The sequence below is a fragment of the Zootoca vivipara genome, chromosome 14 (genome assembly GCF_963506605.1).
Source record: "Zootoca vivipara chromosome 14, rZooViv1.1, whole genome shotgun sequence".
Taxonomy (NCBI): domain Eukaryota; kingdom Metazoa; phylum Chordata; class Lepidosauria; order Squamata; family Lacertidae; genus Zootoca; species Zootoca vivipara.
In genome coordinates, this window is record NC_083289.1 from 29,310,852 (window position 1) to 29,338,664 (window position 27,813).

Consider the following 27,813-nt stretch of genomic DNA (forward strand, 5'->3'; position numbering starts at 1 on the left):
GTTTAAAAAAAAAACAGCTCAAAGTGGTTTACAAAAAAACACTCAACAAAATTATCAGTAAGAAAAATGAACAGCAATAATGCAAAAATTTCCAAAAGTTAAAATAATAGACTCAAAATGGATTCGTGTTCACATCAACTTGGAAAAGCATGATTAAAAACCCACAAGAAAAATAAGGATAATTGGTATTACAGCTATGTCCTTGTTAGGCTGGAAGCGGGAAAAAGTTTGCCCGCTGCTTTGTAACATTTGGGTTGGCCTAATGGAGATGAGACTCTCTTTAGGATTTGGATTTTTTTGTTTTTGAAAATGAAACGAAAACTACAGTAAGATGGACAGTAATGTTTATTTTTGCATGGTTGTAGAAATGATGTTTGTGTTCAGCTGCACCATATGGTCCATGGTAAATCCGGCAAGGGGAAATTCCCGCAGTGTCCTCCTTCCCTTGATGCCCTAAGCATATGCCTATTTTGCTTAATGGTTAATCCAGCCCTGGGCAAAGAGACTACACTGAGCACAGGAGATGCTGTTATACCCAGCAGGACCACGGCATCTCTCTGGATTTGTGGCTGATGATGGTGCAAATGTCACATCAAGGATTCATGTTGATTTTCAATTGTATTTTATTGCTCCTTTTTATAGAACCAGAGAATTGTGGAGTTGGGAAAGTCCCCAAGGGTCATCTAGTCCAACCTACTGCAATTTATTATCTCAGATTGTAATGCAATAAAAATACCCTTTGAATTCTATGGAACTGGACCTTCAGAGCCCAGTTTGGCTCACTCTCCTGTGGCTTCCAAGGTTGAGGCTGCTCCCCAAGTCCCGAAGAAATGCCCAGCGGGGTGACGATGGCCGCGAGGCCATGTGGAAAGCAGTCACAGCGGCAATTTGACCTCCAGCCAGTGTTTTTGCTTTCTTTATTAATGCCACGTCAGACTCAACTAGAACCGGAAATCCCCTTAGGGTCTCAGTGCCAATGCCAGGCTGCCAACCCCAGAGCACTTTTAAAGATATATATATATATATATATACAGAGAGAGAGAGAGAAGTGGTCAAGTCCGTGGCTGTGAGATGCTCTGCGGTCCACAGGAAGGTGTTTAAGCTTCATGGAAGGCTTGACATGCAAGCTCTACTAAAAGTTCAGTTGGCTGTTTTGCTTCAACAGGTCAGCTGCAAAGGGCTCTCTGGATCCGTGCGCTGGCCTCTCTGGGCCCCAAGGAGACCATCATCTCGGCAACGCTGGGTCCTTCCTGAAATGGACAGGGAGGTTACTCCAGAAAGGGAGAGGGAGCCCTTGCCAACCGGGAAGAAGCACCTCCCTACTTGAAAACAGGAGCTCTTGAAGCTTTGTGGAAGCTAGAGTCTGAGAGGCCTCTGTTACAGCCTTCCCTCTTCCATATTCCTACCACAATTCCATTGATGGAGTGCACTACAACCCCTCCTGAGTAAACGGCTTTGGCCCAGTATACCTGAAGGGGCGTCGTCCAGCCCAGACACTGAGGTCCAGCTCCGAGGGCCTTCTGGCGGTTCCCTCACTGCAAGAAGTGAACTTACAGGGAACCAGGCACAGGGCGTTCTTGGTGGTGGTGCCTGCCCTGTGGAACGCCCTCCCAGCAGATGTCAAGGAAATAAACAAGTATCTGACTTTTAGAAAGCATCTGAAAGCAGCTTCCTATGATTTCAGCACTGCCCAATAAATGGAATAACATTTAAAAAACTGGCATCCTGTATTAGGTGTTTAGCTGGCATCTTCATGTCGCCATTTAGGCACCAAGTAAAGACTTGCTTATCAGGACATGCCTCGGGGTGTGGGGAGGGCTCACAGAATCATAGAGTTGGAAGGGACCCTGAGGATCGTCTAGTCCAATCCCCTACAATGCAGGAATATGCAGCTGTCCCATATGGGGATCGAACCTGCAACCCTGGCATTATCACCACCACATTCTAACCAACTGAGCTATCCATCCTTATTCTTGGTTTTATTCTAGCTGTAGCTTGACCTGTGGGTTTTTGCTCGTACTTTTTCATTATTGTCAGGAATGGTCCATCCGTGTTAACTGATTTCACGTGCTTTTATTGTTATAAGCCACTGATTTGCTGAAAATGAGGTAAAAATAATTTTAGGTCAGCCTTTGTCAACTTGGTGCCCTCCATACGTTTTGGACTACAACTCCCATCAGCCCCAACATGATATGGCTAGGGCTGATGAGAGTTGTAGTCCAAAATATATCGAGTCTACCAGGATGGCTCTTTTATTTTAAAGAGATGCCAGAAACTACCACTGATGTCCCTTAGCAGAGCCAAGCCAGCTATTGGCTTTCAAAGCAGAGCAATTCAGGTGATGAGATGTGGGAAGTGGGGCCAGGGAAATTTACCTTCTGGCCACTGAGGGCCAAGCGGAGAAGTCTCATCATGCCACTGTACTGGGTCCCACTTATCTGCTCCTGCAGCCGCCTCAGGTCTTTGCCGAGCTCCTCTGGGGTCAGAGCACAAACCGGCTGTTCCAGCAACCTTTGGGAAGAGAATTAGGGGGGGAAAGGATATTACTTTAAACTTGTTTTTCTAAACTGCGGCTCAGTTTTCACTTGGAAAAACTATGCCAAGTGATTTATCGTATCCATTTTGCAGGGCAGATTGTTTCACTAGCAGAAGACCTTTCATGTGACCAAGAGTCATAGAATTATAGAATTGGAAGGGGCCATGAAGGTCATCTAGCCCAACCCCCTGCAATGCCCAATATGGGGCTCAAATGTGGGGGAATCTTTTGCCCAGCGTGGGGCACAAACCCACAACCCTGAGATTAAGAGTTTCATACTCTTCATACTGAAATAATGTTAAGGTTCTACTGTTTATTTACCATATGAGGGAGACCGGCTGGAAACAAGCGCTTACTCCAGCATGGAAAGTACCTGCTGTCACTCAGGTGAGGAGGAAGGTGGAGGAGGCCAGACCTCTAGGTGGCTGCAACATCTGAATGGGTTAAAAAAAAACCAGGCAAGGTCCAGGGCAACTCACCTGACAACCAGCCTTCCTATTTTGTCTGCCTCTGCTGAAATGGTTTGCAGCTCCTCGTGAGGCACGGAGGGCCGGATCCACAAGAAAGCATATTTGGGTGACACCAAGTCCTTGAGGCGGCTTATGTGGCCCTGAGGAGGAAGGATCACTGAGGATCAGAGAGTCAAGCAGATCAGTTCCCCTGGCTGGAGCCCCCACCCCAACACCGCATCTCTCCCTGCCCCATGGCACCTTCTTACCTTCAAGCTGAAGAGTTTCTAGCTAGGAAACATATATAGCATGATGTTCCTTTTTAACCAGGCCTTTGATCTGTTTGACATCCTATACCAGGCATCCCCAAACTTCGGCCCTCCAGATGTTTTGGACTACAATTCCCATCATCCCTTGTCACTGGTCCTCTTAGCTAGGGATCATGGGAGTTGTAGGCCAAAACATCTGGAGGGCCGCAGTTTGGGGATGCCTGTCCTATACCCTTCTAAAATGTGGCTCTTTTCTGGGGGGGGGTGTTATTGGGTTGTTGTTTTTATTCTGATAATATATGTTGTGATTATTTCTGTGAACCGCCCTGAGATCTCCAGGTATAAGGCGGTATATATATAAAATCTAATAATAATAATAATAATAATTCTTATGCAAATATTGAGGCACCCAGTCACTCAGTGCCACCAGTGTATGGAAATCATCTGGCTCACTTAAGCCTTTATAGAACCTGTGTTCATCATAATGAGGAAACTCACAGGTGGAGGACACTGTTATTTTTATATAACTTTATTATTTGTAAAGGAAATCTATGTGCTGTATCTTTTGTGCTTCCAGGATGTGACGCTTTGCGGTGTTAAAATTTAGGGCCTTTGTTTCCTTTCCTTATGTTGGCAGTTAATTTAAAAACAAAACAACAAGAAGAAAGCAAAGAGGCAGGTGCACGTGTTCACAGACACACACACACCCTCTTTCCCCAGCTATGCCTGACTTACCCTTCTAAGCAGCAGCACCTGCTCCACATAGCCCTTCTCAAGGACCTCCCGGTCTACCACCTGGCTCCCGTAGGTCTCCTCCACAGAGGCCTGCACCTCTGCCACCAGCTCTTGCCGTTGCAGGTCATCTTCAATCCGACGGGTCAGGTGGATCCTGTGCACACACACAAAGCCACTTCCTAGAATCATACAACTGAAGAGTTGGAAAGGACCCCGAGGAGCATTTAATCCACCCCCCTGCAGTACTAGAATATGCAGCTAGAATATCCACACGGGTATCAAACCTGCAACCTTGACATTGTCAGCAGCATGCTTTAACCCAGGCATCCCCAAACTGTGGCCCTCCAGATGTTTTGGCCTACAACTCCCATGATCCCTAGCTAACAGGACCAGTGGTCGGGGAAGATGGGAATTGTAGTCCAAAACATCTGGAGGGCCTGGGGATGCCTGCTTTAACCGGCTGAGCTATAAGGGGTGGGATGACCTTTTAGGGATACACTTCCTCAGTTTCTCAGCGATGCCTGTTTGCACCCTCTGTGACATCTTGCTTTTTCTTCCCTGGATGCAGCCGGACTTCAAGGAGGAGGCAAAAGAGACCCCTGAGCTGGAGGGGGACTGGGCTCCAAGGAAGGGAACAGGGAAGGGGACCAAAAGATGATGCTCAGCAGATGCAGACCCTCCCCCCGGGGATAAACAGCCCACATATCAACGGCCAATCAGGAAATGCATGGAAGCTGGTTCCTTCACCTGTTGAACTCGGACAGCTTCTCAAGATCCAGCAGGGCCGAGTGCCTTTCAATCTTGCTCATGTTGAATTCCTCAATCAGCTCCTTCAACGTCCTACCCATCCGGTTATCTGCAAAAAAAAAACCCCAAGAGTTCCGCTGCACTCGTCTTTCACAGATGCCCACCGGATGCCATCAGGAGCTCAGGTGAAGCTCATCAGCAAGCAGCTCCAGTGCAGGCCCCTTGCAAGTGGGCTGCCAAGGCCACATCTCTCAGCACCCATCAGCTGATCGGCACCGCCTCTGATGCCCTTTGGCTTGCAAACAGACCTCAAAGGGATGGCAGCCACCAGTCACCTCTGATGTGGGGAGCAAAGGGGAAAGAGGTGTGTGGTTGGAGGGAAACAGCTTTGTGGGCTAATTAAGGCCCACAAGCTGCAGATCTCCCACTCCTGGGTTAGGCGATGCTTTAGAAACATAGGAAGCTGCCTTACCCCATCGGACCTTTGGTCCATGTAGCTCAGCACTGCTAACACTTGACAGGCAGTTGTTCTCCAGGGTTTCAGGCAGGGACTCTTTCCTAGCTCTACCTGGAGGTACCACTGTGGATTGAATTTCTGAGCTGCAACCCCTTCTCCAGAGTCTGGGCTTCCTACATTCAGCAAAGAATTAGACTCCTGCTACCTCGGTTCCATAAACGCACACCCAGTGCCCTCACCTTACCCTACAAAAAGCAGTATTCAGAATAACAGTTTGCACAACCCACAATTGCACATCTATTCAAAATTCAATTACAGTCGTACCTTGGAAGTCAAATGGAATACGTTCCGGAAGTCCGTTCGACTTCCAAAACGTTTGGAAACCAAGACACGGCTTCTGATTGGCTGCAGGAAGCTCTTGCAGCTAATTGGAAGCCGTAGAACCCACGTCAGACGTTCGGGTTCCAAATAACGTTCGCAAACTGGAACACTCACTTCCGGGTTTGCAGCGTTTGGGAGCCAAAACATTCGAGTCGCAAGTGTTTGACTTCTGAGGTACAACTATTTAACTTAATTAATTCATCAACATTGATGATAACTATTTCCACCTCCAGCACCTGCCTGCAGCTCCCTTGCCCAGGTAATCCAACTGCCCCCCACTTTGGGACCCACTGGAATCGATGGCACACAACACTAGAATTCCATGGAGAAGCAACATCGATGGGCTAAGCAGAAAATGTCCCAGGAGGCCTCAGGAAGCCCAGGGACTACCTACTGAGGAGGGAGCAGCTCCAGGAGAGACTCCACTGAACAGTCATTTGCCAAGACAAGGTAGAAAAGCGGGACACCCTTAATTTTATAAGCAGGATTCAAATATAAGCAGAGAATTCACACCAACTGAGGCAGCTAGCTGGGGTGCCGAGGGCTCTGCGCTATTGGCCTCATTACCTGTAAATCCAGAGCCACAATTTGTCATGATGTCCAGCAGGGCTTCGGGCAACCAGCCATCCTGCGCAAGCTGCTCCACAAAAATGTCCCCCTGCCTCTTGGAAAGCTTGCTGCCGTCTTTGTTCAGGAGCAGCGGGAGGTGGCCAAATTGAGGCGGGTCCCAGCCAAAGGCCCCGTAGAGGAGGAGGTGCTTGGAGGTGGAGATGAGCCACTCTGCCCCCCGCAGGACATGGCTGATCCCCATGGCGTGGTCATCCACCACGTTGGCCAGGTGGTAGGTGGGGAAGCCATCGCTCTTCAGGATCACCGGATCCCCTTCGACGCTGGCGACAACGTGCTTGCTCCAGCCGTGGATCAGGTCGCAGAAGGGCTCTGAGTTCTCCTCCAGGCGGAAGCGCATGACGGAGTCAGCACCCTGAGACACCTTCTCAGCCACCTGCTTGGGGCTCAGGTGGCGGCACCTGTTGTCATACCTGTAAGGAGAGGGGCAGGGTTAGGAATCACAACTGAAGCAGCAGCAGCAGCAGCAGTGGAAGGCTTCATCTGTAACCTAAGCTTCTGGTTCTCATTCAACTGAACCAGCACAAAACTCCAGGGCTTTGAGAAACCCAGAATCCCAGCTGACCGGACCACCCTGCCTTTGATGGAGGCAGGAAACGTGTCTCCAGAATTTAAACTTTTACAGGGGTCGCACATTGGCACTTTGGAACTCCCTGCCTGTTGATTTTATTATTATTCATTTGCAGTATTTATAGCCCACAGTATTTTCAATCCCGGCGTGGGGAACAAAGCAATGAAAACAGAGAAAAACAATGTACAAAAGTCACAAAAACAGGTACAATAAATGACTACGGTAAACAAGGAAAATTACAGGAACGAAAACCCTGTATTTCCAATTTAACCAAATACCTAGGTAAAAACAAGCAAATCATTCAAACAGATTTGTTTCAAACAGAGCCAGTGTGGTGTAGTGGTTAGTGTGCTGGACTAAGACCTGGGAGGCTGAGGTTCGAATCGCCACTCAGACATGAAGCTCAATGGGGGCCCCCTGGGCCAGTCACTGCCTCTCAGCCTGGGCCTACCTCACAGGGTTCCTTGTAAGGATAAAATGAGGAAAGGGGAAATCATGTGTGCCACTTTAACGTCCTTGGAGGAAAGGTGGGATATAAACATAATAAAAAGAAAAAAGAAGACAAACAGATGGTCTTAGCGATAGTTCCCATCCCCATTTCAATTATGTCTCCTGACTCTGTCCCTCTCTTTCTCTCCCACAAAGAGAACCTGTACTCTGTGGCTTTCGCTCCCGCCCCCAAACCCCCCAAGTTCTCACTCTGAGCAAGATAAATTGTTGCCCACAAGCAGCCACAGCAAAAGATCTCCCAAGCCCTTCTCCACATTAGCAGCAGAGCAATAAACATAAACTTAGGAAATTTGGGGAGGGGGGCATCAAGCCACAACTAGTGTTTCTCTCTCCTTCCCTCTAAGATTCATAGAATTAGTCCAACTCCTTGCAATGCATTAGGCAAAGGTCCTTGCTATATTGTTCCAGATACTGCTGGGGATTGAGAAACAAGCCTCTGAAGTCGATAAGCCTGATTAGGCAAACACTGCCCTTTCCCAACCATCAAGGCCATCCCTGAGTACAAGCATGCTGAGTCAAGGCCGGAGGTCCACACAGCCCCACACAGACAATTCTTTGGGGGTCACCCAGCCCTGCCTCCTGATTCCACATCAGCCAAAAGTCATCCCCCATCCCACCTGTATTCAGGACTCTCCTTGGGAGAATGCAGAATTGTCAAAGATAGAGAGACTTGGAGCAATCCTGCGGCTGAGCAGCCACGCAGGTTGCGTCAGCAGCCATGCAGAGAGCACACCCAGCTCTAACCTCCACCTGATCCTTACCGCGGCGTCTGCCGGTTCCTCAGCGCCTCTTTCTTTAGCAGCTCCAGGCGCTGGGGGGTGCAAAAGCAGCGGTAGGCAGCCCCCTTCTCCAGAAGCAGCTCTGCGGCTTCCCTGTATAGGCTGAGTCTCTGGGATTGGTGGTAGGGGGCCGCCGGGCCGCCCCTGCGAGGGCTCTCCTCGGGTGGGATGCCTGCAAGGGGAGGTAGGGGACAGCTCTTCAGAAGCAACCAAGAGCAAAGGGATCCCAAACATGGTCCAACCTGCCCTCCCGTGGACCACTTGGAAATTGCTGAGGATGGCCAAGCACTTAATGATTTTTCTGGCTGTCATGAGCAAGAGCAATGCGGTGTGCTAGATGCTGCACGATTTCTAACTGATTCTTCTATTTTTTACATATTGCATTTTATAGCTTTAGAATTTGAATTCACAATGCAATGCAATGCAATGCAATACCTTATCAGAAACTAAAAGAAGCAATAAAAAGACAACCAAAAAACAATAGGAGTATTTAGTGCCATCTTCAATACACCAAGTGTGTACTTGGTGTATGGGAAAGCTAGAGTTCTTTTCAATTATATTATTAGGAAATTGCTAATCACGGTCTGGGAGAAATATAAAAAATTGCTTGAACCCAAAGTCCCCTAGTGGACTTCTCCAACAGAGGCCTGTGCGGTAAAGAGGGAAAATACCCAAGGAACCTGGCCAACATATAAAGTACTCCTAAAGGAAGAAGATAACCCATTGAAGTTAAAAAGTTTTGAGGAAATAAGGCAAAGTACATATTTGATTGGTTCCATTACTACCAAATATTTGAGACATTTAAACCTGATAAACAGAAGGGTTTTGCCACAGAGATTTCTAGATTCGAATCTGATTTGGTGAATTCCAAAACCAAAAGGTCACAAGACTTTGGGTACACAATAACAATGAACAAGTGGGAAAATCTGTGGAAAATAAATTGGAAATTCATAGCCTGCTACTCTTTGAGAGAGAATTTCCTCAAAATGCAACATTGATGGTATCTAAACCCTTGGAAACTCTCAAAGATGTAAAAAAGTGTCCCAAGTAACTGCTGAAGGTGTAAAGAAAAGCCAGGCACTCTGCAGACAGAGATAGGCTTACAGTGACTCAGATCATTTAAATCCCAGAGAGGCTCAAAGTCCCCACATCCCATAATCACAAGATGATTTTATCAGGAGTGGTGGACTCATTATCTGCTCCCCTGATTTTTTAAATAATCCCCATTCCCAGGTCACTTAAATCCCAACAAACTGGACTGTGCTGCAGCCCAGTGGTCAATACACACATTTCCCCCTTTTAAACAAGGCTTTTCTGATGGAAATGCCTGTAGCAAGATTTAGAGGAAGATAGCCTGGAGTATAAAAGGGCAGGCAAACTTGCAAAAGAGGCCCAATCCTGCAGGCACAAGTGGGCACCCCAGTGCCAAAAGCATCAAGAAGCAGGCAGGTGAGTTAGGCACCTGTGAGAGTGCAGCCATAGGGCGAGGACACCGGAACAATCAACCCTCTCACTTTTTGGATCTTGCAAATCCCAACTTTCCAAATAGAAAAACTGTAACAAAGAAAATGCACTTTCTTTGTTATGCAGTAATGCAGGTGGAAAAACAAATCAAGTGTGGGAGGGAGCCATCCAATTACTGAACACAGAATGTCGGATGTACGACTCTTCGCTTGCTGGACAGAAGTCATATGTGTCTAAAGTGTGGTAGATAACTCACCATCAGCAAATAAATTTGTTTCCTTGAGGCCAAGGCAGCTGACCTGGAGACTGTGTTTTGCTTCGTTTTTTTTTTTTTTTTTTGCAAGAAAACAAGGAGTGGGGAGTCTGAACCCCTTTCTATGAGGTTAAGCGTCAGGGAGGGTGGATAGCTTGCTGAGAGTGATGGGGCAGCTGCCCTGTTCTCCAAGGTGGTTTATGATGATGCTGGGAAAGAAAAAGGTGGGGGTGGCGAGAGGAGGGGGCGGGAATATTTTCTATTTCCCCACTTCCTGGATAAGACAGAAAAACCAAGAACAAACATTGGCTCCCAGTACGTTTCCGAGCACAATCCAAAATGCTGGTAAAGACCTTTAAAACCCTAAATGGCCTCAGTCCTGTAAACCTGAAGAAGCATCTCCACCCCCATCATCCAGCCTGGACACCGAGATCCAGCTATGAGGGCCCTCACTCTGAGAAGTGAAGTTACAAGGAACCAGGCAGAGGGCCTTCTCGGTAGTGGCACCCGCCCTGTGGAACGCCTCCCATCAGTTGTCAAGAAGATAACTACGGTATACAACCTTGGGAAGACATCTGAAGGTAACCCTGCATGGGGAAGTTTTTAAAAATTTTAATGCAACCCAGTCAGATGGGCAGGGTATAAATTAAAATTATTATTATTATTATTAAGGATCTGATCGTCTGGTACTGCTTCCCTGAGGAAACCTGGCAAAGGATGCAACCCCACACACTGTTTGGCCCCTGTGGTAGAGCCTGAACTGCATGCATGTGTGGGGAAGCAGAATTACCTGCCCATTCCAGCATATCTTCTATGCCTTCAGCAGCCCCGGGCACCACCCGGCTTTGGTCTGTGTCCTCCAGTCTGAGGATGAAGCTCCCTTGGTGTTTCTTGGCAAAAATGTAGTTGTACAAAGCAGTCCGCAGGCCACCTAGGTGCAGGAACCCTGCACAGCATGTAGAAAAGGAAGAACAGGGTACATGAGGCACAACTCTGGTGCTATAATCAGAGGCTGCCTGCTGTTCTAGCTGAAAAGAGAACCTCCACATCAAGAGTCATTCCATTTCCAATTACATGAGCAGGAGAAAAGTGAACGGTCTGAAATGTGCAAGCAGTTGAAAACTATCTTCCTTCTCAAAATAATATTAGAATTCAGGCTGGCTGGTTCAGAACATGCAATGCATATCACAGCCCCAAGAGAAAGAGGCGACCGTTTACTTAGTTAACTTTCAAAAGAGGAATAGGAAAAAGTAGGGAGAAAAGGTGTGCTGAGAGATGTTAACGATGACAGCTGAAATGGAACTCTGTGTTCAAGAGCAGTCTACCTCTGATTAACAAAGGAAGGCACCTTTATGAGCTTCCCAGAAACATGCACTTGGCCTTTCTTGGATGCAGCTATGATGGAATAGAATTTCCACCTTCTGCAAACCAGCACTGTTACAATGGGAGTTGTGAGGCAAACTATATGGAGATCACCAGGTTGGGGAAGGCTGAATAAGATAGGTTTTTGGTCTGATCCATCCACCTGGGCACTTCTTGTGCTATCCCCGCATATCCAACTTCACCTGGGTTCAGGGACCTTCAACCACAAGGGTAAGCAAACTTCAGGCTTCCATGATCTACTATGATTTCTACTGAGACACCTTTGACAAACCCCTTTGTTTTTGTTCCCCAACACACAACAAGGGCCTAACAGCAGCATCTCAGCTCCAATGTCATAAAAACCAACAGGCATTCATTAGGCCTGCATAACTCACGAGATTCATGAAGCTGACTAGATCCCACCAGCAAAACATTTTTGGTGGTTACTTATATATAACTCAATGAGCAAGTGTTGTGTAGTGGTCAGAGGCCTAGGATCTTGGGAGACCATATTATTTTTATGACTGTAAGTTGTTTTTAATATACAGTAGTTTGAATGCTGTGTAACCCATCCTGGGACCTTAGTGTGAAGGGCAGGTAAAAAATAATAATTGATACCTATTAATACTTGTTATATATGCATAATCACTTTGACATAGTGTGGTTCCCAATTATAACCAACAATAGTGTACTGTATTACACAAACCTCCAACGACTCATGCATTGCTATGGAAGGGGTTATTTGCCTTTCCCCTGACGGGTTCTCTTAAACCTGTTTCAGACTATCCCGTTGTTGTTGTGGTTGTTGTTGGTACAGTTACAGCTGCGGGGTTTCGTTCTCTTTTTATTTCCCTGCACATCCTATTGACTTTCCAGCTATAGTTTCAAAAATCAGCAAACACGCATTCGGAGATGATAATATCCGAATTGGGGAATCGCTTTTGCAAACTACCCGGGAAGGTAGCACAAAAGCACCCTAATCGTGTCAGGCAGCGGCCCAAGGAAGTCCCCGCGGCTTCGGCAGCTACAGGCGAGGAGCTCCGCGTGGCTCCGGGGCAGCTCACCTGTGGGGCTGGGCGCGAACCTCACCCGCACGCCGGACCCCCGGGCTGCACCTCGCAAGGCATCCCCCACCGCTACAGAGCCCAGTCCCATGGCAGCGGCCTCGCAGCTGTAGACTCAACAGGCAGCGGCAGAAGCGCACGTGGTCTAACATAAGACCCAGCCCTCCGCGCCCCATTGGCTACATTCCGTCGGTCATTCCGTTTCCGACAGGAACAAGGGGCGGGGCCAGACTTAAAGAAACCGCGTCCTCGCTGACTGCGCTCGGAAGCGGCCGCAGAAAGGGGACAACGCTGAAGTGGGACCAAATCCTATTAGGTTTACTTTTTATTTTTTAATTATTTTAAAATTTTAATAGTATCTCTATTTTTCTATTCTATTCTATTTCTATTTTTCTATTCTATATTAAGGGGAGGAAGAGAGGGTGGATTTATTTTTATATATACATTATTTTTATGGGGTTTTTTTGGCTAATAGAACCTGGATCAAGGTGTTCCAATCAATTTACTCTTTATATATATTTATACGTGTGTGTTTATATTATTTATTTCATAAAATGTGTACACTGCTTGATTGTAAAAAAAACCTCTTCAAGCAGTTTACAAAAAAAGAAACAAAGTATATGAAACAATAAAATTATCAATAAGACTAGTTAGCAACAATAATCTAAAACTTTAGTGTATGGCAGCACAACAAATGGCAGCCACCAGTCGGCCACTGCCCCTATGGGAGACAAGCTTGCTGCAGAGCTCCAAGGGCCACCCTACTCTAGGGAAGCCAACCTTAGGTGAGGGGCAGAGCAGCTGCCTGGCATGCAAAAGGTCTCTGGGTGGGAAAGAGTCCCTGCCAGAGTTCCTGGAGACTGGCTGTGCTAAGACTCAGTAACTGTATGTTCCTGTAAAAGCAACCAGTGTCTTGTGGCAAAAAATGGACTAGTAACTTTATTCTGATTAACTTCCATTTATTGGCTGGCTGGTCCTGTGTTCTCCTGCTCCACTGAGGCTCTTTTGAGGGGCGTTGAAAACTTGGCTTTTGATAGTGCTGTTTTATTAGCTGTATTGTAATACATTTATTTTTTATATTGTTTTAATTCTGTCAGAGGTTAATTACTTTTAAATGATTCGCATATATATATATATATATATATTTGTATTTGTGGAAGCCACATTGAGTTCCCTTGTGGAGTAAAAGCAGGATATAAATAACAACAACAGACAGAATTGGCAGCAAGAAGGCGGTGGTCAAAACTGTGTCAAATATTTAATAAATAATTAAAGAATATTTATTTATTTTTACTTTTTTAAAAAGCGTCATTCCCATTTCTATCTTTCTTTAAGGCTTTCCCACCGCCTCTCCAGCTTGGGCGACTTACAAAACCAAACCGCGTGAAACTTCAACGCTATTACCTCCGCCAACTTCGTGCCCTCCACCGGACTTTTGGACTACAACTCCCATCAGCCCCTGCCGCCACAACAGCCATGTTGGCTGGCTGGCTGTGGGGTGAAGGAAGTGGCGGGAGCTGTAGTCCAAAACATCCGGACCGGCGAGCGAAGGTTTCGAGGCGGAAGAGGCGGGCTACGGAGGCCGACGGAGGCCAATCCAGACCGCCCGGCGCTTTTCCCGGCACCCCTCCGGGCGGGTTGTACACAATCATGGCTGCCGCCTCTGCCTCCCCCGGTGCGCGCGCGAGAGAGCGAGCGGGGTCCGCCAGGGGCGGGGGCGCGCGGAGGGAAACAGGGGCCAAGGCCCGGGCAGTACACATTGGGGGTGGGCGACCCCCGGTCTTCCCTCTCCCCGTGCCAGGGCAGCCCCAAATTCCCCCCTCAAGGCAGCGACTAGGCTGGGTTGGGCTGGAGGTCCATCCTTCACCCTCACCTGCCTCCCCTCTCTCGGCCTCCTGGCCGCTCTCGTGCCTTGAGCCACTTTTCCTAAAGCGCGACCCACCCACCCAGGAAAGCTTCGGAGGGTTTTCCTCGGGGGAGGCGCCCTGGCACGAGGGAGGGGAGTTTCCCAGGCGGGTAGCCGAGGTCTGCCTGGCTTCATCCCTGACACGGGCTGGGCCCGCTAAACTGGGGGCGGGTGCAGAGGCGGGGGTGTAGGGAGAAGCACTGCAAGGCATAGGAGTGGGGAAAGTAGTGTTCTGCTCACCAAGTGGGTACAGGTGGAGGAGACTTACTGGGATAAGTGCTATTGAACAAAGAGAAAATTGTTCCTGTTGGGAGTGTTTTGAGCTGGCTTTGCACCTGCCACTGACATAATTCAGCGCTGACTGAAGTCTTAATCTGAAGTGGTGGGGGTTTTCGTTTTTGTTTTGAGTGGTTATGTTGTCCCAAAACAGTGCATAAGGAGTGTATGTATACAGATCCCACCTCTCACAAGGGGGCTGTTCTCATTTGTTTCCTTTCTTTGCAGATTCGGATGACACCAGCATGGATGCAGAAGCTGAGAATCCGCCTCTAGGCTGCAGGGATGGCAGCGATCCTCTTTCTGCTGAGAAACCTTTGGAGACTGATGATCCTCAAAGTGATCCACCTGACCCTCAGGCTTCTGTCAGCAATGGCAGCGATTCTGAGACTGGGAAAGAGCTGGTTGAGCTAAAAGTTATCTGGAACAAAAATAAGTATGACTTAAAGTTCCCACTTGATAACACAGGGGCTGACCTGAAGCAGAAAATCCACTCACTCACAGGTGAGGCTGTCTGTGTTTTATGGAGAGGTAATTCTACCACGTGACCTTCCCATCATATCTGGAAGAAATTCCTGCGTTAAAAAGTCTTCCCTGTTGATTCCTTCTTTGCTAGGCCTTCCACCTGCAATGCAGAAGGTCATGTTCAAAGGACTTCTACCAGAGGATAAAACTTTACGGGAAATCAAAGTGATCAATGGAGCAAAAATAATGGTGGTTGGCTCAACTATCAATGATGTCTTGGCAGTAAACACACCGAAAGATGCTGCTCAGCAGGAAGTGAAATCAGAAGAGACCAAAAAGGAGCCCCTTTGCAGACAAAAGGTTGGTTACACCTGCCAGCCTAGGTGGCTTGTTTGGACTGAAGGTGTACAATGGGGTAAAATGGGAGTACCCCTTTTGACCATAGACCTGTTAAAAGGAAGGACCTTGAGGTCCACGTGCTTCAGTGACAGGTTAACTTGAAGCTCCTTTTCTTGATAATTCCTGCAACAGCCTTCTGGTTAGATCACTATTCCAATAACTGAGAGAGCAAGTTGCCTAAAAACTATCTGCAAGTCCAAGGTTGAAGAGCCATTTGAACTCTATTTAACCGTAGTGGAATGGACAGTGTAGTGACTGTAATTTAGCAAACAATAACATTTTGCAGCCAAATGGTACTGCCCTTTAGGTAGTCCTGTTGAATTTGGCCTTTTTTATAAAAATAATAATTTTTATTAAAGATTTTCAACTTGAATTGGACTTTGTCACCTTTGGCCAATAGCTAATTCTGCTATCAACTGGCCAGTTTTGAGGTGGGAATCTCTGTGAGACCTTTTCATGCTTTCCTTTGCAAAGTTACTAATGTGATAGCTTTCACCAAAGTTGTGGTGTAAACTCTTGAATTTTAGGGAAGTGTGTGAATTTATAACTACTGATAGACAGAATACATACTATGCATTTCTTGATTGCATTTGGATTGTGTGGCTAACATAAGAGGTAACTAGTTATCTGTGTATCTTCTTGAAATTCTTAAAAATCTCAATGTGCTAGCAAGTCGGTGGATGGGAAAATCTTCTAGGCTTTTGCCATGTTTATTTTGTTATTTCTGCTTTGTTACAGCAACACAGGAAAGTGTTAGATAAAGGAAAACCTGAAGATGTGATGCCTTCTGTCAAGGGTGCCCAGGTGTGTGAGTAGGCTGTATCATTGTCGAGGTCTATAGGAGCCAGTGGCAGTTTCTGGGGCTCTTCCTTCTCTCCTACACTTGTGTCCTGTAGAGGAGGGTGGCTTTTTAAACTTTGTGCTGTAAAGCTGGCAGAAGCTTCCTGTTGTTCACAGAAGACCTCTGTTCTCGACTTCTTAGGAGCGCCTGCCAACTGTTCCTTTATCGGGCATGTACAACAAGTCGGGTGGAAAAGTGCGGCTCACCTTTAAACTCGAACAGGATCAGCTCTGGATTGGCACTAAAGGTAGGTGTTCAGAATTGTATACTTTGGGGGGACCTTGGAGACTTATCTCTGGAGGAGTACTGATGGCGTGTTTAGTGTTTCACAGTTGCAAGATTTCTGAGCCTGTAGAGTCATCCTGTTCCAGTGATGGTTTTGGAGCAATGAGTAGAAACATGCTACAATTCATGTGAAGCTTGAAGAGCGTAAAAAGCATTGGTGATTTAGATACCCTAGAGTGCATTTGGTTGTACATCTTTGGCCCATGAATACTTTGGCCTGCTTGAAGGGTTTGAGCTACCTAGTATATGAGGGTTTTGTGGCACTTCAGTGTTTAATACTCTGCCTGTGCCCCTTGGGTCTGTTGTGCAGGAGTCTTTTTGTGGTAGGGAGTTGAGCTGATTGTGTCCCAAGAACCATCCAGGAGGGAGGCTCTGAATGCTGAAACATCTGATCCATTGAGAGAGCTGGCATTCTATACACACACACACACACACACACACACACACCAGTGGCACTTTATTTATATACCACTGTTTCATAAATATCAGGACATTGCAGAGGGGCTGGGCAGAGTGGGGGACCATTAAAAGCAGCACTTGCAGTACAGAGGGTCCTTAGAGAGGTTTTGTTGATCTGACTGGCTGGTTGAACTCTGGGCAGTATTTTAGTGGCTCTGTAAGCTGCACTTCCTGCTGGTTTGCAGCCCCAGGCTTTCTTTAGATGCAAAACTGGATTGAGCAGGCATGATGCGTGGAGTTGAAAGGGCTAAAGAGTCTGCGGGAAATTATGGGTATTTCTGAGTTTCATTTAACAAGGCTAGTTGAGGAGCAGCATACTTTTGCTACACTCTGGTTTCCATTGAAAGTTGGGGCTTACTAGTTTAGATGTTTTTGACCTTCACACAGAGTAACAGGCACGGTGTAGCCCATACTAAGCTGTTGTATGTCCCATTTGGTTTCAATAGCAGCTAAGCTCATTCTCACCAGATGAAATTAATGGGCACAAAGTGCTTGATTTGGGCTCAGTCACAACAGTGGTGATCTCTGTATTATGATTTCTTAATAGTTACTGATATGACTGAATAATATTCTAATGCAGTAATGACCAATTTCATTAAATGGAGTTTGGATTTTCCCAATCCAACTCCTTAGCAGTAGGAGCACTTCAACCATCACCTGTTCTTGCAGCAGCCCACCTGGGGAGGGTCAGGCACCTGGCAGTTCACTTCTCTGCCTGGCAAATTGGGGAAAGAGAGAGACCACCTGAGTGCCTCAGCATCCTCTAGGGCAGGCATGTCAAACCTGCGGCCCTCCAGATGTTTTGGACTACAATTCCCATCTTCCCCGTCCACTGGTCCTGCTAGCTAGGGATCATGGGAGTTGTAGGCCAAAACATCTGGAGGGCCGCAGGTTTGACATGCCTGCTCTAGGGCAAGCATGTCAAACCTGTGGCCCTCCAGATGTTTTGGCCTACAACTCCCATGATCCCTAGCCAGGGTGGATAAAAATCAATGATGGAAAATATATTACCATCCAAAGGTTATTCCATCATGAAATAAAGATTAGTTTTTTAATTACCGGTATGTAGAATAAGGTTGTATATGTTTATTTTTTGGGGTAAATAAATTCCATTAATCCATTCACAATGTCATGCTCTTCCAGAGGTTTTTGTAAGATTATTGGGCAGTTTCTCTGCCTACAAGATATTATCACAGGTGCTTGGTTTACTTTTGCAGTTCTCAAAACTGAATTTGACTCAACAGAGATCACATGCCTCTTCTTCACAGCAAAAATGTTATAACATGAACAGAGTTGAGAAAAAGACCTTAATCCTATTGTTCTACAAACCTATGAATACAGAAACAACCCCTTCAGTGCTAAGTTTCAAGAAGTTCAGTGAATAGAATAGAAACAATATTTTTCTGATTGTTTGGAGTGGACAGTATTTAGGTTTTTCATGTGTAGGCTGGGCTGACAGTCTAAGTTTCTTAAAATATATATATATTGTTTTTGTTTAGCCAAATTAGTTAACAAACATGGATGTTTGTTTAAGCAAATAACAGATGCTGTAATGTTATTGTTTCAGTTGAATAAATCTATTTAAATTGTTATTATTAAGGTAATGATTATTTTTCTCCTTCCTAAGTACAACAGTAAAGTTGTCCAAATATGAATAAACCATTAAACTGGGGATAAAAAACTAATATGAAAAGTTGTTATTCTAAAAATCTTCATCTACTTGCATATTAAAGTTATACCAGCAAGAATTAGTCTTTATGTAGAAAACTATGATTTAAATCAAGCCTTACTGACTAGTGATTTAAATCAGTTTGATTTAAATCAAATCCACCCTGTCCCTAGCTAGCAGGACCAGTGGTTGGGGAAGATGGGAATTGTAGTCCAAAACATCTGGAGGGCCGCAGGTTTGACATGCCTGCTCTAGGGGTATCTTCTCCTTTTGCAAAAAGGCACATCTGTTGGCTAGGAAATGTGACACTCTATTATGCTGGCCTTGGACCAGCTTAAAATAGGGAGGAAATAAGCTGATAAGAGATTGAAATGCATTCTCATTTTGTCGCTGTGTGGTCTTGCAGACAGACCATACTTTTGTTTTGTTTAATTCTATCTGATTTCTTGCCACAGGAATTGTTTAGGGGGTGAACTAGGGAAACAACAAGAACTTTAAGGATTAAGCTTCATATGGGGTTTATAAATTTCTTTTGTCTTGGCAGTAGAAAGCCTTATTTATTTATTTATTTATTTATTTATTTATTTATTTATTTATTTATTTATTGAATCCTTTCAGTGAGTTGAGTGATGCAAAGAGCATTCGGGGTGGAGGGAAGGTCTTCTTTGGAAGAGGAGAGGTTGTTGGGATCAGGTATTGGGGCTGGTGCAGTTTTGAGGAAGCCTTTCCTTTTTCGTACATTCTGATGGGATGGAGAAGCTCTGGAAGGAAGAGTGGAGGAATGGTGTGAAATGTCATCCTGCCCAAGTTGACATGTTTTATTTCAATGCAGAAAGAACAGAAAAGTTGCCCATGGGGTCTATCAAGAACGTGGTGAGTGAACCTATCGAAGGACATGAGGATTATCACATGATGGTAAGGAACGGTCCTCTGCAAAAAACTACTGCACCTGAACTGTTGCAGATGTTAAGCCCAGGGTTTCAGGAGAAGACTACATTCCTATGAGAAAAGCAGTCAGCATAAGGGCTAAATCGGAGGGAAGCCTTTCTTCCTTCTGTACTTTTCATGCAGCACTCTCCATAGAGAGGATCACATACCCTGCTTTTTACCCTGCAAGAAGACTCAGCATTCAGTGAACTCCTGTGAACTGTCTGCCTCTCTTCTATTTTCTACGGAGGAAGTACTTCTCCCTTCAGTGGACAGAAACACACAGGGGCACAGGGTCTCTACTTACATAACAATCTCATTAACTCTTTGGTTTATTTGCCACTTGAGAGTTTATGCATCTCCTTCTCTTTCCTCCTCTCACAAAGAGAACTGAAGTTGGTGTTTAGTGAGGACCAAGGGGTGTGTTTATGGCTCTCCAGATGTTGCTGAACTACACCTCCCATCAGCTAGCATGGCCAGCGGTCAAGAAGGATGATCATGATGGGAGTTGTAGTACAGTTTGGATGCAGCAGCTGACTGGTTTGCACAAGTGCAGGAGTAAATAATTGAAGCAGAACACCTGAGGGGGAGGCGGCGCAGTGTGTGAGCACAGAGCTCATTCCTTAAGCACCAAACCGTGATTTGGCTTTTATATTCAAAAGTCTGAGCCCAGTTGGCAAAATGCATAATGTCTCTACGTGTGAGCAAAGAAGTATCTGGCAAAGAGTTCACCTTGCTGGAGGCAAGCCAATATTCTCTGCCTTGACTACTTTGTCTGTAATATGGAGATGGTGGTGGTAGTGATGGCCTGCATTGCTTGGTTGTTGTAAGGGTTTGGGGATAACGTACGTGAAATACTTTGAACACCCTAATATGTATAAACTGCAAGTGTCTGATACCAATTGCTGAAGACCGCAGGAGGTGCTCTTGTGCTCAAATCGTGCTTGTGTGTTTCCCAAAAGAGGCATCTGCTTTGCCACTGGAAGAACAGAATGCTGAACTAGGTGGGCCATTGGCCTGATCCAGCAGGCTTTTCTTATATTCTTCAGTGTTTTGAGAGAGAACTGCTTCTCCTCAGGAAACTGCTGGATCTGGCTTGGTCCCATTGTTGAATGAGGTGGCCATCGTTTGAGAGACCTTAATCCTGAGCCTCCTGTTCTTTTCCCACATCTTCCAGGCCTTCCAGCTGGGTCCTACTGAAGCCTCTTACTACTGGGTCTATTGGGTGCCTACTCAATACGTCGATGCCATCAAGGACACAGTGCTGGGGAAGTGGCAGTATTTTTGAAGGCACGCTCACCTCTGGCACTGGAGACTGACATGAACCTAAGGACACTGCTAGGAGAGGCCTGGACATGGGTCGTCCTGGAACTTCTTATCGATACGATCTCAAAGAGGCCTGGGAGGACGCCAGAGGTGGGGATCTCTCGCCATTAGTTTATTTTTAACTTAAAAAGTGCAGCAGCAGCCTTTGTTCGGCAGCCCAGCTTCAACCATATTTAAAAACAAAAAGCAAATATGATGGAAATCAATAAATCTTAATTCACAAACCACTGTGTGTAATACACTTTAACTGTGCCAGGTGTAGTAGCCCTTCTGGTTTTCTGTTTCTGCAAGGAGAAAAATGCTGACACACCGCTGAGGATTTTCTACATGATTTGGACAAGAGACAGATATTTTCGTAACTCTTCATTAACAAGCATTATGGTTTGTTTGAGGTATGCACTTGTGACTGGGAGCTTGAGAAGTAGGTTTCTCTCTCTCCTTTTTAATACTAAAAGAAAACTTTTAAATGGTATGCAAACTTGGGGTTTCAGAAGCCATATCTTCCTCGTCCTTAAGTTTCCTGGTAGCTTTTCTGGTAGCAAAATGGGACAACTCTCTTAACCCAAAGATGCTTGACTCCTTTTTCAGATGCTGGCAATGATTCTTTAGTGGGGGTTTTCATGCCTGTTACTGAGAGGAAGGAAGCTTAATAACGCAGGAGGCTTGCAGCCATGCTGGACTGTTGCTTACTCTGTTCTGTGTTCTGCCATTCTCTTTCTCCCTTTCTGCTGCCATTATTGGGGGGAATCTAGACTGCCTTAAGAAGCATTTCTTGGCTATCCCTGTTGTTACCAAGAATTACTTTGCAGCTAGCTTATGGGTTTGTTATCTCTTGTTTTACATATAACATTTGCTCTGCATCCAGACCACATGCAGTATCACCCCAGCATCAGTGGGGCCTCTGAATGTGTGTACAGTCACACAGCTGCCTCAAATGTGCTCAGAAGGGAGGTCCCTCCCTGTGTTCAAAGAAGAGGCAAGGCTGGTCTGTGTGAACCTATGTGCTCTCCTGCACATTCTAGAGATGCTGGGTTTGCAGCTGTTATCTACAGCAAGAGAGGACATTCTTCATACCCTTTAATGTGAGGTTGGTGGCATTGTCAAATGTTTTAGCAGCTTTTCCATAAAACGATGGTTAAAATTGAACAAAGTGGTGGTCACTTGCTTTTTGTTCATTATACCAGAACTCTAGTCCACTGTGTGGCCTGTGGTGCCTGAGGAAGACATGAATTTGCTTTAGATTACAGGTCCCCCCCCCCCTGTTTGGTGCTCTTTCTACCATGTTTTCAGCTGAGCGAGTAGCTGGCCATCACCCTGTTCCTTGGCCACATGGGGGACCCACAGGTGTCCTTGCACCCTATCTTCCAAGCAGGTGTTCCTTGAGTCTTTGCCTAGGTGAACTTGAAGTGTGGCTTAACATCATGATTAGCATTGATCCTGGTAGGAACTGAGCCAGAGTGGCTGTCATTCCAGCCTAGCTCATTCAGGATAAGTTCCCTCAGGTTCATGCTTTTTAAGAACAACTCAGACAAATTGCATCCAGAGACCTCCCTTGTTCAGTTGAGTTGGCCATCTTACTTTCTGCTGAGCTATTGTATAAATCTTTTTGTGCCTGGTTGGGGGGGGGCACATTTCAAGAACCCTTGAAGTAATTTTGACTTCTGTGCCATCCAATTTTGTGGAAGAGACCAGTCTGGTTTTGATGATTGATTTCCCCGCTCCTAAACATCACCAGGTGTGAATAGAGATATATAAAACTTCAAATGATAATGCCATGGTTGGGTCAGGGCATGTTTTCCTAGAGAAAAAACAGGCATTTGGAGAAATTGAAATTTATGCAATTCTTTCTTACCAAACCTAAACCCAAGGCTGTTACTACTAATGATTCATGCATTTCATTCATGAATATAAGAAGTATTGCAGCAGTCAATTGGCTATAATCCTTCAAGTGCTACTTTCAAAAGCTTTTTATTCATCATCCTAGTAGAACAATATTGCATAACGGTTTTTTTAATCTTTCCACAAATGCTGAGTTTTTACAGTACCCCCCCCCCCCGGGTATATGTGCTAGGGTACCCAATTATTTTACACATCTCTACTAGTAACTCAACTCCTACTGGCAACTAGTAACCTTAAATACTTATAGAGTAAGGTTGGCTGAAATTTTAGCATTGGAGACGTAAGACACTGTCTTACCAGTTGCTTACCAATTGCAGGTTGGCAGAGTGCCGCTGCACTCATGTTCCTGCTTGGAGGCTTTGCACAGGGATTTGGTCAGCTGCTTTGGGAACAGGATTGTACTAGATGGGCAACCTTTGGCCAGACCCAACAGGCTTATCCTCCATTCACCAAATCAGACAGTTGTCTATATAGTTCAGTATTTACACTGACTGTGGCTGTCCAGGGCTTGAGGCAAGAGTCTTTTTCCAGCCTTAATTGGAGATGCCATTGGGGATTGAACTCGGAACCTTCTGCATGCAAGGCAGACACTGTACCACTTATAGCTCTTCTCCCTTCTTATTTCCTCATCCCAGGCTCCTTTGAAGGAAGGCTGTCTTTTAACTACCTGTCTGTCATGGTATACTTCTCCTTAGTGTTGTAGTTCAATTCAAGGGTCGTTTGCCTCTGGTTTTCTTTGATCACCGTAGTGCCCATTGTGAGCATCCTTTGTTGTGCATGGAGGGTGAGCCAGCCTCAGTCTGAGCTTTGGCTGCACCTGAAAACACCCCTGGCCCAGGTCTGTGCCTCCTGGATTAGAAGACTACTTGATATGAGCATTCCTAAACATTAGAGATCTGGTGTCAATGTCATCTGCCTTCTGCAATCATGTTCCATTTCCATGAAAGTGACCTTACCGGATGCATCCACACAAATAATTACAACTAGTATTGAGGTTGTTTGTGCTTTAGGGGACGAGTGGGAAGCTGTAAGAAGGTGTGTGCCTTACCTCTGTATTGTTGGCATCTGTTTATTAGCAGGAGTCCCTTCCCCCCCCACAAGGGGGACTATACCAAGTGATGCTCAGGTGGGGCAAGGGCAGGAGAGGCCACTCTCTTTTGGTCTTTCTCTTTTGGTCTGCTTTCTAGAGAGGTCCTGCTTTAGGAGAACAGGAGGGACATCAGAGCACTTTCAGGGTTTTAATGGCTATGTGCTCTCTCCAAAGTTGGAGGCAATATGCCTGTGAATATCAGTTTCTGGGAATTGTGAGTGAGGCAAGTGTTGTTGCTCTCAATTCCTGGTTGTGGGCTTCCCTTTGGGGTATCTGATTGGCCTGATGAGGCTGGACTTGATGGGCCTCCTTGGTTCTGATCCAGAAGCCTGGCTCCTCTTAGTGTTCTTATATTGAAGGTAGTGGGTAATTGTGACAAGTGGAAGGGAGTCTGACATGTACGATACCAAACTGTTTGGCTGTTCGCTCCAGCTCCTTCCCGCAAGTGCTTCAGCCCACCTTCTCAAGGAGTATGGCTTCTCTCTAGAACAGGGGTCCCCAAACTAAGGCCCGGCGGCCGGATGCGGCCCAATCACCTTCTAAATCTGGCCCGCGGACGGTCCGGGAATCAGCATGTTTTTACATGAGTAGAATGTGTCCTTTTATTTAAAATGCATCTCTGGGTTATTTGTGAGGCCTGCCTGGTGTTTTTACATGAGTAGAATGTGTGCTTTTATTTAAAATGCATCTCTGGGTTATTTGTGGGGTATAGGAATTCGTTCATTTTTTCCCCAAAATATAGTCCGGCCCCCCACAAGGTCTGAGGGACAGTGGACCGGCCCCCTGCTGAAAAAGTTTGCTGACCCCTGCTCTAGAAGGCAGAGCAACAATACAAGTAAATGGCATAGGAGTCCTGACAGTGGGTTGCCTGCTTCCTTGTGTACAAGGGCACCTGAAGGTTCCCAAAGGACTTGCGTTAGGCTTTTTTTTAAAAAAATAAAAATTAGCATTACAGTGGCTCAAATCTTTCCCAGGAACATGCAGTTTAAAAGTGATTGTGTACTTGCAAATTTCTAAGTGCTTCCTATTTGTGCAGCTAAAGGCACAATTTGTAACGGGGCCGGAAGTGCAGATAAAGTGGTTGTCATGGCCTATCCTTTTATAAGATGATGTGCTGATGCTTTGAGTTGCCTTCCAGTCTTTATATGTGAAGGGCGTGTCTGCATAATTGGGGATGTGGCGAAACATCTGCATGGAATAGGTAAATGATTTCTAGGTCCAAGCATCAGTTGTCTTTTTCTCTCTCTCTAGAAGCAAGCCACAAATTCTTAGTCTCCAGTCTTCCTCAAGGCCCAACCATTTTTCAAAAAAATTATCTGCATCATGTGGCTAATGCCTCGGAGCCCAGGGGATTTGCTCAGCCCAGGTCTAAAGATCCATCTGAACTTGTAACATCTGCATTGTGGCTTTGTTTGAGCCACGGCCTCATTGAACTTAGTCCCACAACCTGTGTTTAGTGCCAGGACAAAAGCCTTGGAAATTGGGAAGGTAAAGAAAATATAAGCAATTGCCTCTGAGCATAAGCAGAGTGCCTTTCTCTTAACCTATCAGGCTCCTCTTCTCTCTCCTTCAACCTCTCCCACCACACCTGGGGTGCTGTATCCAACATCAGCTGTAACTCAGAGCAAACCCATTGAAATCAAAAGACCACATGTTCATTACTTTCAACGGGCCTCCTCTAAGTACAGCTAACATTGGAGCCAACCCTTGGGGTTATCGAGCAAGATTCCCTAGTGAGAGGGATGGAGCTTCAGCTTGGCTTGAGTTTGTATTCTGATCTTTGGGCATTTGGAACGCAGCTACAGCCCCACTTGAGCCTTTAGAAAAGATTCCACCTTTGGTCCTGGAGGCAGCTCTTGCTTCAAGTACTGACTACGAACAAGCAGCTTTTTCAAGCTTGCTGTGTATTCACAACAGCCTGGCCTGAAGATGCAGCTGTGTCTTTTTCAGTCCATGTGTGTATCTGTAGCCATCTATGATTCCTGCCTTGCAGGGGGTTGAACTAGGTGACCCTTGGGGTGCATTCCATCTCTACAGTTCTATGGTTCTATGACTATTCAATTGAACACATTTTGATAGCAGTGTGGCTGACCCTTGTAGGTGTTGGGAGTCACAGTCCAAAACCGCTGGAAAGCGCCAGCTTGTGGAAGAGTATCTAATCTGACAATTCGTTGTGCTTAGGAGAGGGCGTCTTGACTTTCCTCCAGCATGCCAATATTAATTGGGTTTTTGTGCAAGAGAGGGGCAGCCACATTGATGCAGAAGGCTGAACTGGATGGCCTCAGTAGAACTGGCTTCCTAATGCTGCTGGTGTTTTTGTTTTTCCCCTCCATTGTCTGCCCTGTCCTGCTGCCTGAGATATCATTCTTTGCCTCTGCTTGCTTCCAAACTGCAATCCCTTTCTGTGAGGGAGTGTATTTGTGCAGCTTGAAAGCATCACTGCTTAAAAGCCTCCCTGGTGCCATGTTTACATGCAGGTTATATTCAGATCATTTAATGAGTCTGTTGGAAAACATTTGCTTGTGTGTGTACCTTCTTAAAGTGTCTGAGTGGGAAATGAGGTGTCTCTTCTTAGTGGAAGGAAATATCAAAGGACTTGACTTTAGATTACAGGTGCTAGTTTGGTCTGCTTATTGGGGAAGGCTTCAGCAAACACAAAGAAGTGGGTGGGTGTTCCCCTGTGGGTTTTTTAAATGAAAAAACCACCTTGGGAGCATATCTCCTTTCACCACTCCCATGGTCTCCATCCTTTTTGAGGCAGATTTTCAGTTTTCTTTTTAAAAAAAAAAACTGCCAGGAGGGAAAAAAACATAGCCTCATGTTTCCAGCCCTGCTTTCCCCAACCAGGTATACTCCAGATGTTTTGGACTACAGCATCAATCAGCCCTAGCCATCATGGGAAATGTAGTTTAAAACATCTGGAGGACCTCCGGTTGGGAAAGGCACTTGTCTCAATCTCATGGAGCAGAAACATCCCATGTAGGAAATCACTCTGCATTTGGTGCCTAGGAAATGGAGATGGTGTTCCAGGGCTAATCTTGCTCTTGCTGAGTTGTTGATTTTCTTTCCATTTTCTTAAGCAGGGCCAAAAACCTAGGTTCTGTTGTGCAATGCATTTCTCCCACCCAAGGTGCCATATTTGGAGACCTCTCCTCCTCCAGACTTGCAGCCATAGGGAACCTCAGTATGCCCTTCTCCCAGCACGGACACATGCTAGCTGTTTGGTCTTACAGGACAGGCTTTCACCACTTGCCCTCCTAGTCTCCCAGTCCTTCCAGAATGACCTGTCCACATCATGCCCACCCCTTGTGGGCAGCTTCACAAGCAAGTGGAGCACCCAAGAAGGGCCCAAGCAGTGAAAGCAGCCAGCTGGGGTGTGGTTGGCATGCACATGTACACACAGACCTGCTTAACACTGGTATGGATGCATTTCAGGGGCTGGGATTAGGTGTTCAGTATCAGGAAATCTTCCATCTCCCCCAGTATCCCTTCCTGTGTGAAGACTTGCCCTGTGCTGGGGAGAATTTCTCTTGCACCATCATGTGCCTGCCCTCTGAATCTTAAGCCAGTTCCTTGCATGGGCAGAAGCTAGGCAGGCAGTGTGTCTATCCCAAATAGCCTGGCCTGATTCACCCTCATCCCAGGTCCTCTGCAGAGCAGCAGTTTTATCATTTCCAGGGCCGGTTATGGGAACAGGAAGGCATGAATGAGGCTGGGTGAACATTTAAGTCTTAGACGTGCACTGCTGAAATATTTTTAAGTGTAACTTTGTCCGGCAATTATTCTCCTTGTTCTATTCTGTAAGATCAATCAGTCTTGTCAATTAAACTTTGATAATGAACACTTTTGGTTGTGTTGAGTGGTTTTTCACATGGTACCTGTTCCAGATAGTGCTATTGAATTATTTTTTGGGGGAGGGGGAGGTTTGGAGGTGGGGAGGATGGCATCTCAAGGTAGCATTGGGAAAGACTTGCTATCTGAAACCCCAGAGAGCTGCTTCCAGTCAGTGTTGACAATACTGAGCTAGATGACCCATTGGTCTGACTCCATATAAGGCATGCTTTGAG

General features: G+C 46.0%; 2 protein-coding genes across 3 annotated transcripts; one reads left to right on the forward strand and one right to left on the reverse strand.

The window, feature by feature from the left end:
• Positions 1 to 939: 939 nt before the first annotated feature.
• Positions 940 to 12,343, reverse strand: EARS2 (glutamyl-tRNA synthetase 2, mitochondrial). Its single transcript, XM_035131680.2, has 9 exons — positions 12,205 to 12,343; positions 10,569 to 10,724; positions 8,044 to 8,233; positions 6,142 to 6,614; positions 4,737 to 4,845; positions 3,990 to 4,143; positions 3,016 to 3,146; positions 2,376 to 2,511; positions 940 to 1,250 (listed from the first exon to the last, which is right to left on the reverse strand). The coding sequence occupies exons 1-9, from the start codon at positions 12,293 to 12,295 to the stop codon at positions 1,167 to 1,169; spliced, it is 1,524 nt and encodes a 507-aa protein (XP_034987571.2). The 5' UTR covers positions 12,296 to 12,343; the 3' UTR covers positions 940 to 1,166.
• Positions 12,344 to 12,443: 100 nt separating this feature from the next.
• On the forward strand, positions 12,444 to 27,587 carry UBFD1 (ubiquitin family domain containing 1). Of its 2 annotated transcripts, none has more exons than XM_035131682.2 (7): positions 12,444 to 12,520; positions 14,615 to 14,890; positions 15,003 to 15,211; positions 15,989 to 16,054; positions 16,233 to 16,338; positions 19,337 to 19,419; positions 20,609 to 27,587. In XM_035131682.2, exons 2-7 carry the CDS (start codon positions 14,632 to 14,634, stop codon positions 20,717 to 20,719), a joined length of 834 nt encoding a protein of 277 aa, XP_034987573.1. In that variant the 5' UTR covers positions 12,444 to 12,520; positions 14,615 to 14,631; the 3' UTR covers positions 20,720 to 27,587. The 2 variants fall into 2 exon arrangements, with proteins under 2 accessions (XP_034987573.1, XP_034987572.1); XM_035131681.2 differs by lacking the exon at positions 12,444 to 12,520 and adding an exon at positions 13,666 to 13,879.
• Positions 27,588 to 27,813: the final 226 nt, after the last annotated feature.

Bases quoted from the DNA above. Each gene is read 5' to 3' on its own strand.
- EARS2 (XM_035131680.2), bottom strand. From the start codon at position 12,295: ATGGGACTGGGCTCTGTAGCGGTGGGGGATGCCTTGCGAGGTGCAGCC. The intron at 4,144-4,736 runs GTGAAGGAACCA...GTGTGTGCACAG, and splicing joins AAGCTGTCCGAGTTCAACAG to GATCCACCTGACCCGTCGGA. The intron at 2,512-3,015 runs GTGAGTTGCCCT...CTCTTCCCAAAG, and splicing joins ATAGGAAGGCTGGTTGTCAG to GTTGCTGGAACAGCCGGTTT.
- UBFD1 (XM_035131681.2), top strand. From the start codon at position 13,681: ATGTTGGCTGGCTGGCTGTGGGGTGAAGGAAGTGGCGGGAGCTGTAGT. The intron at 15,212-15,988 runs GTTGGTTACACC...GCTTTGTTACAG, and splicing joins AGCCCCTTTGCAGACAAAAG to CAACACAGGAAAGTGTTAGA. The intron at 19,420-20,608 runs GTAAGGAACGGT...CACATCTTCCAG, and splicing joins ATGAGGATTATCACATGATG to GCCTTCCAGCTGGGTCCTAC.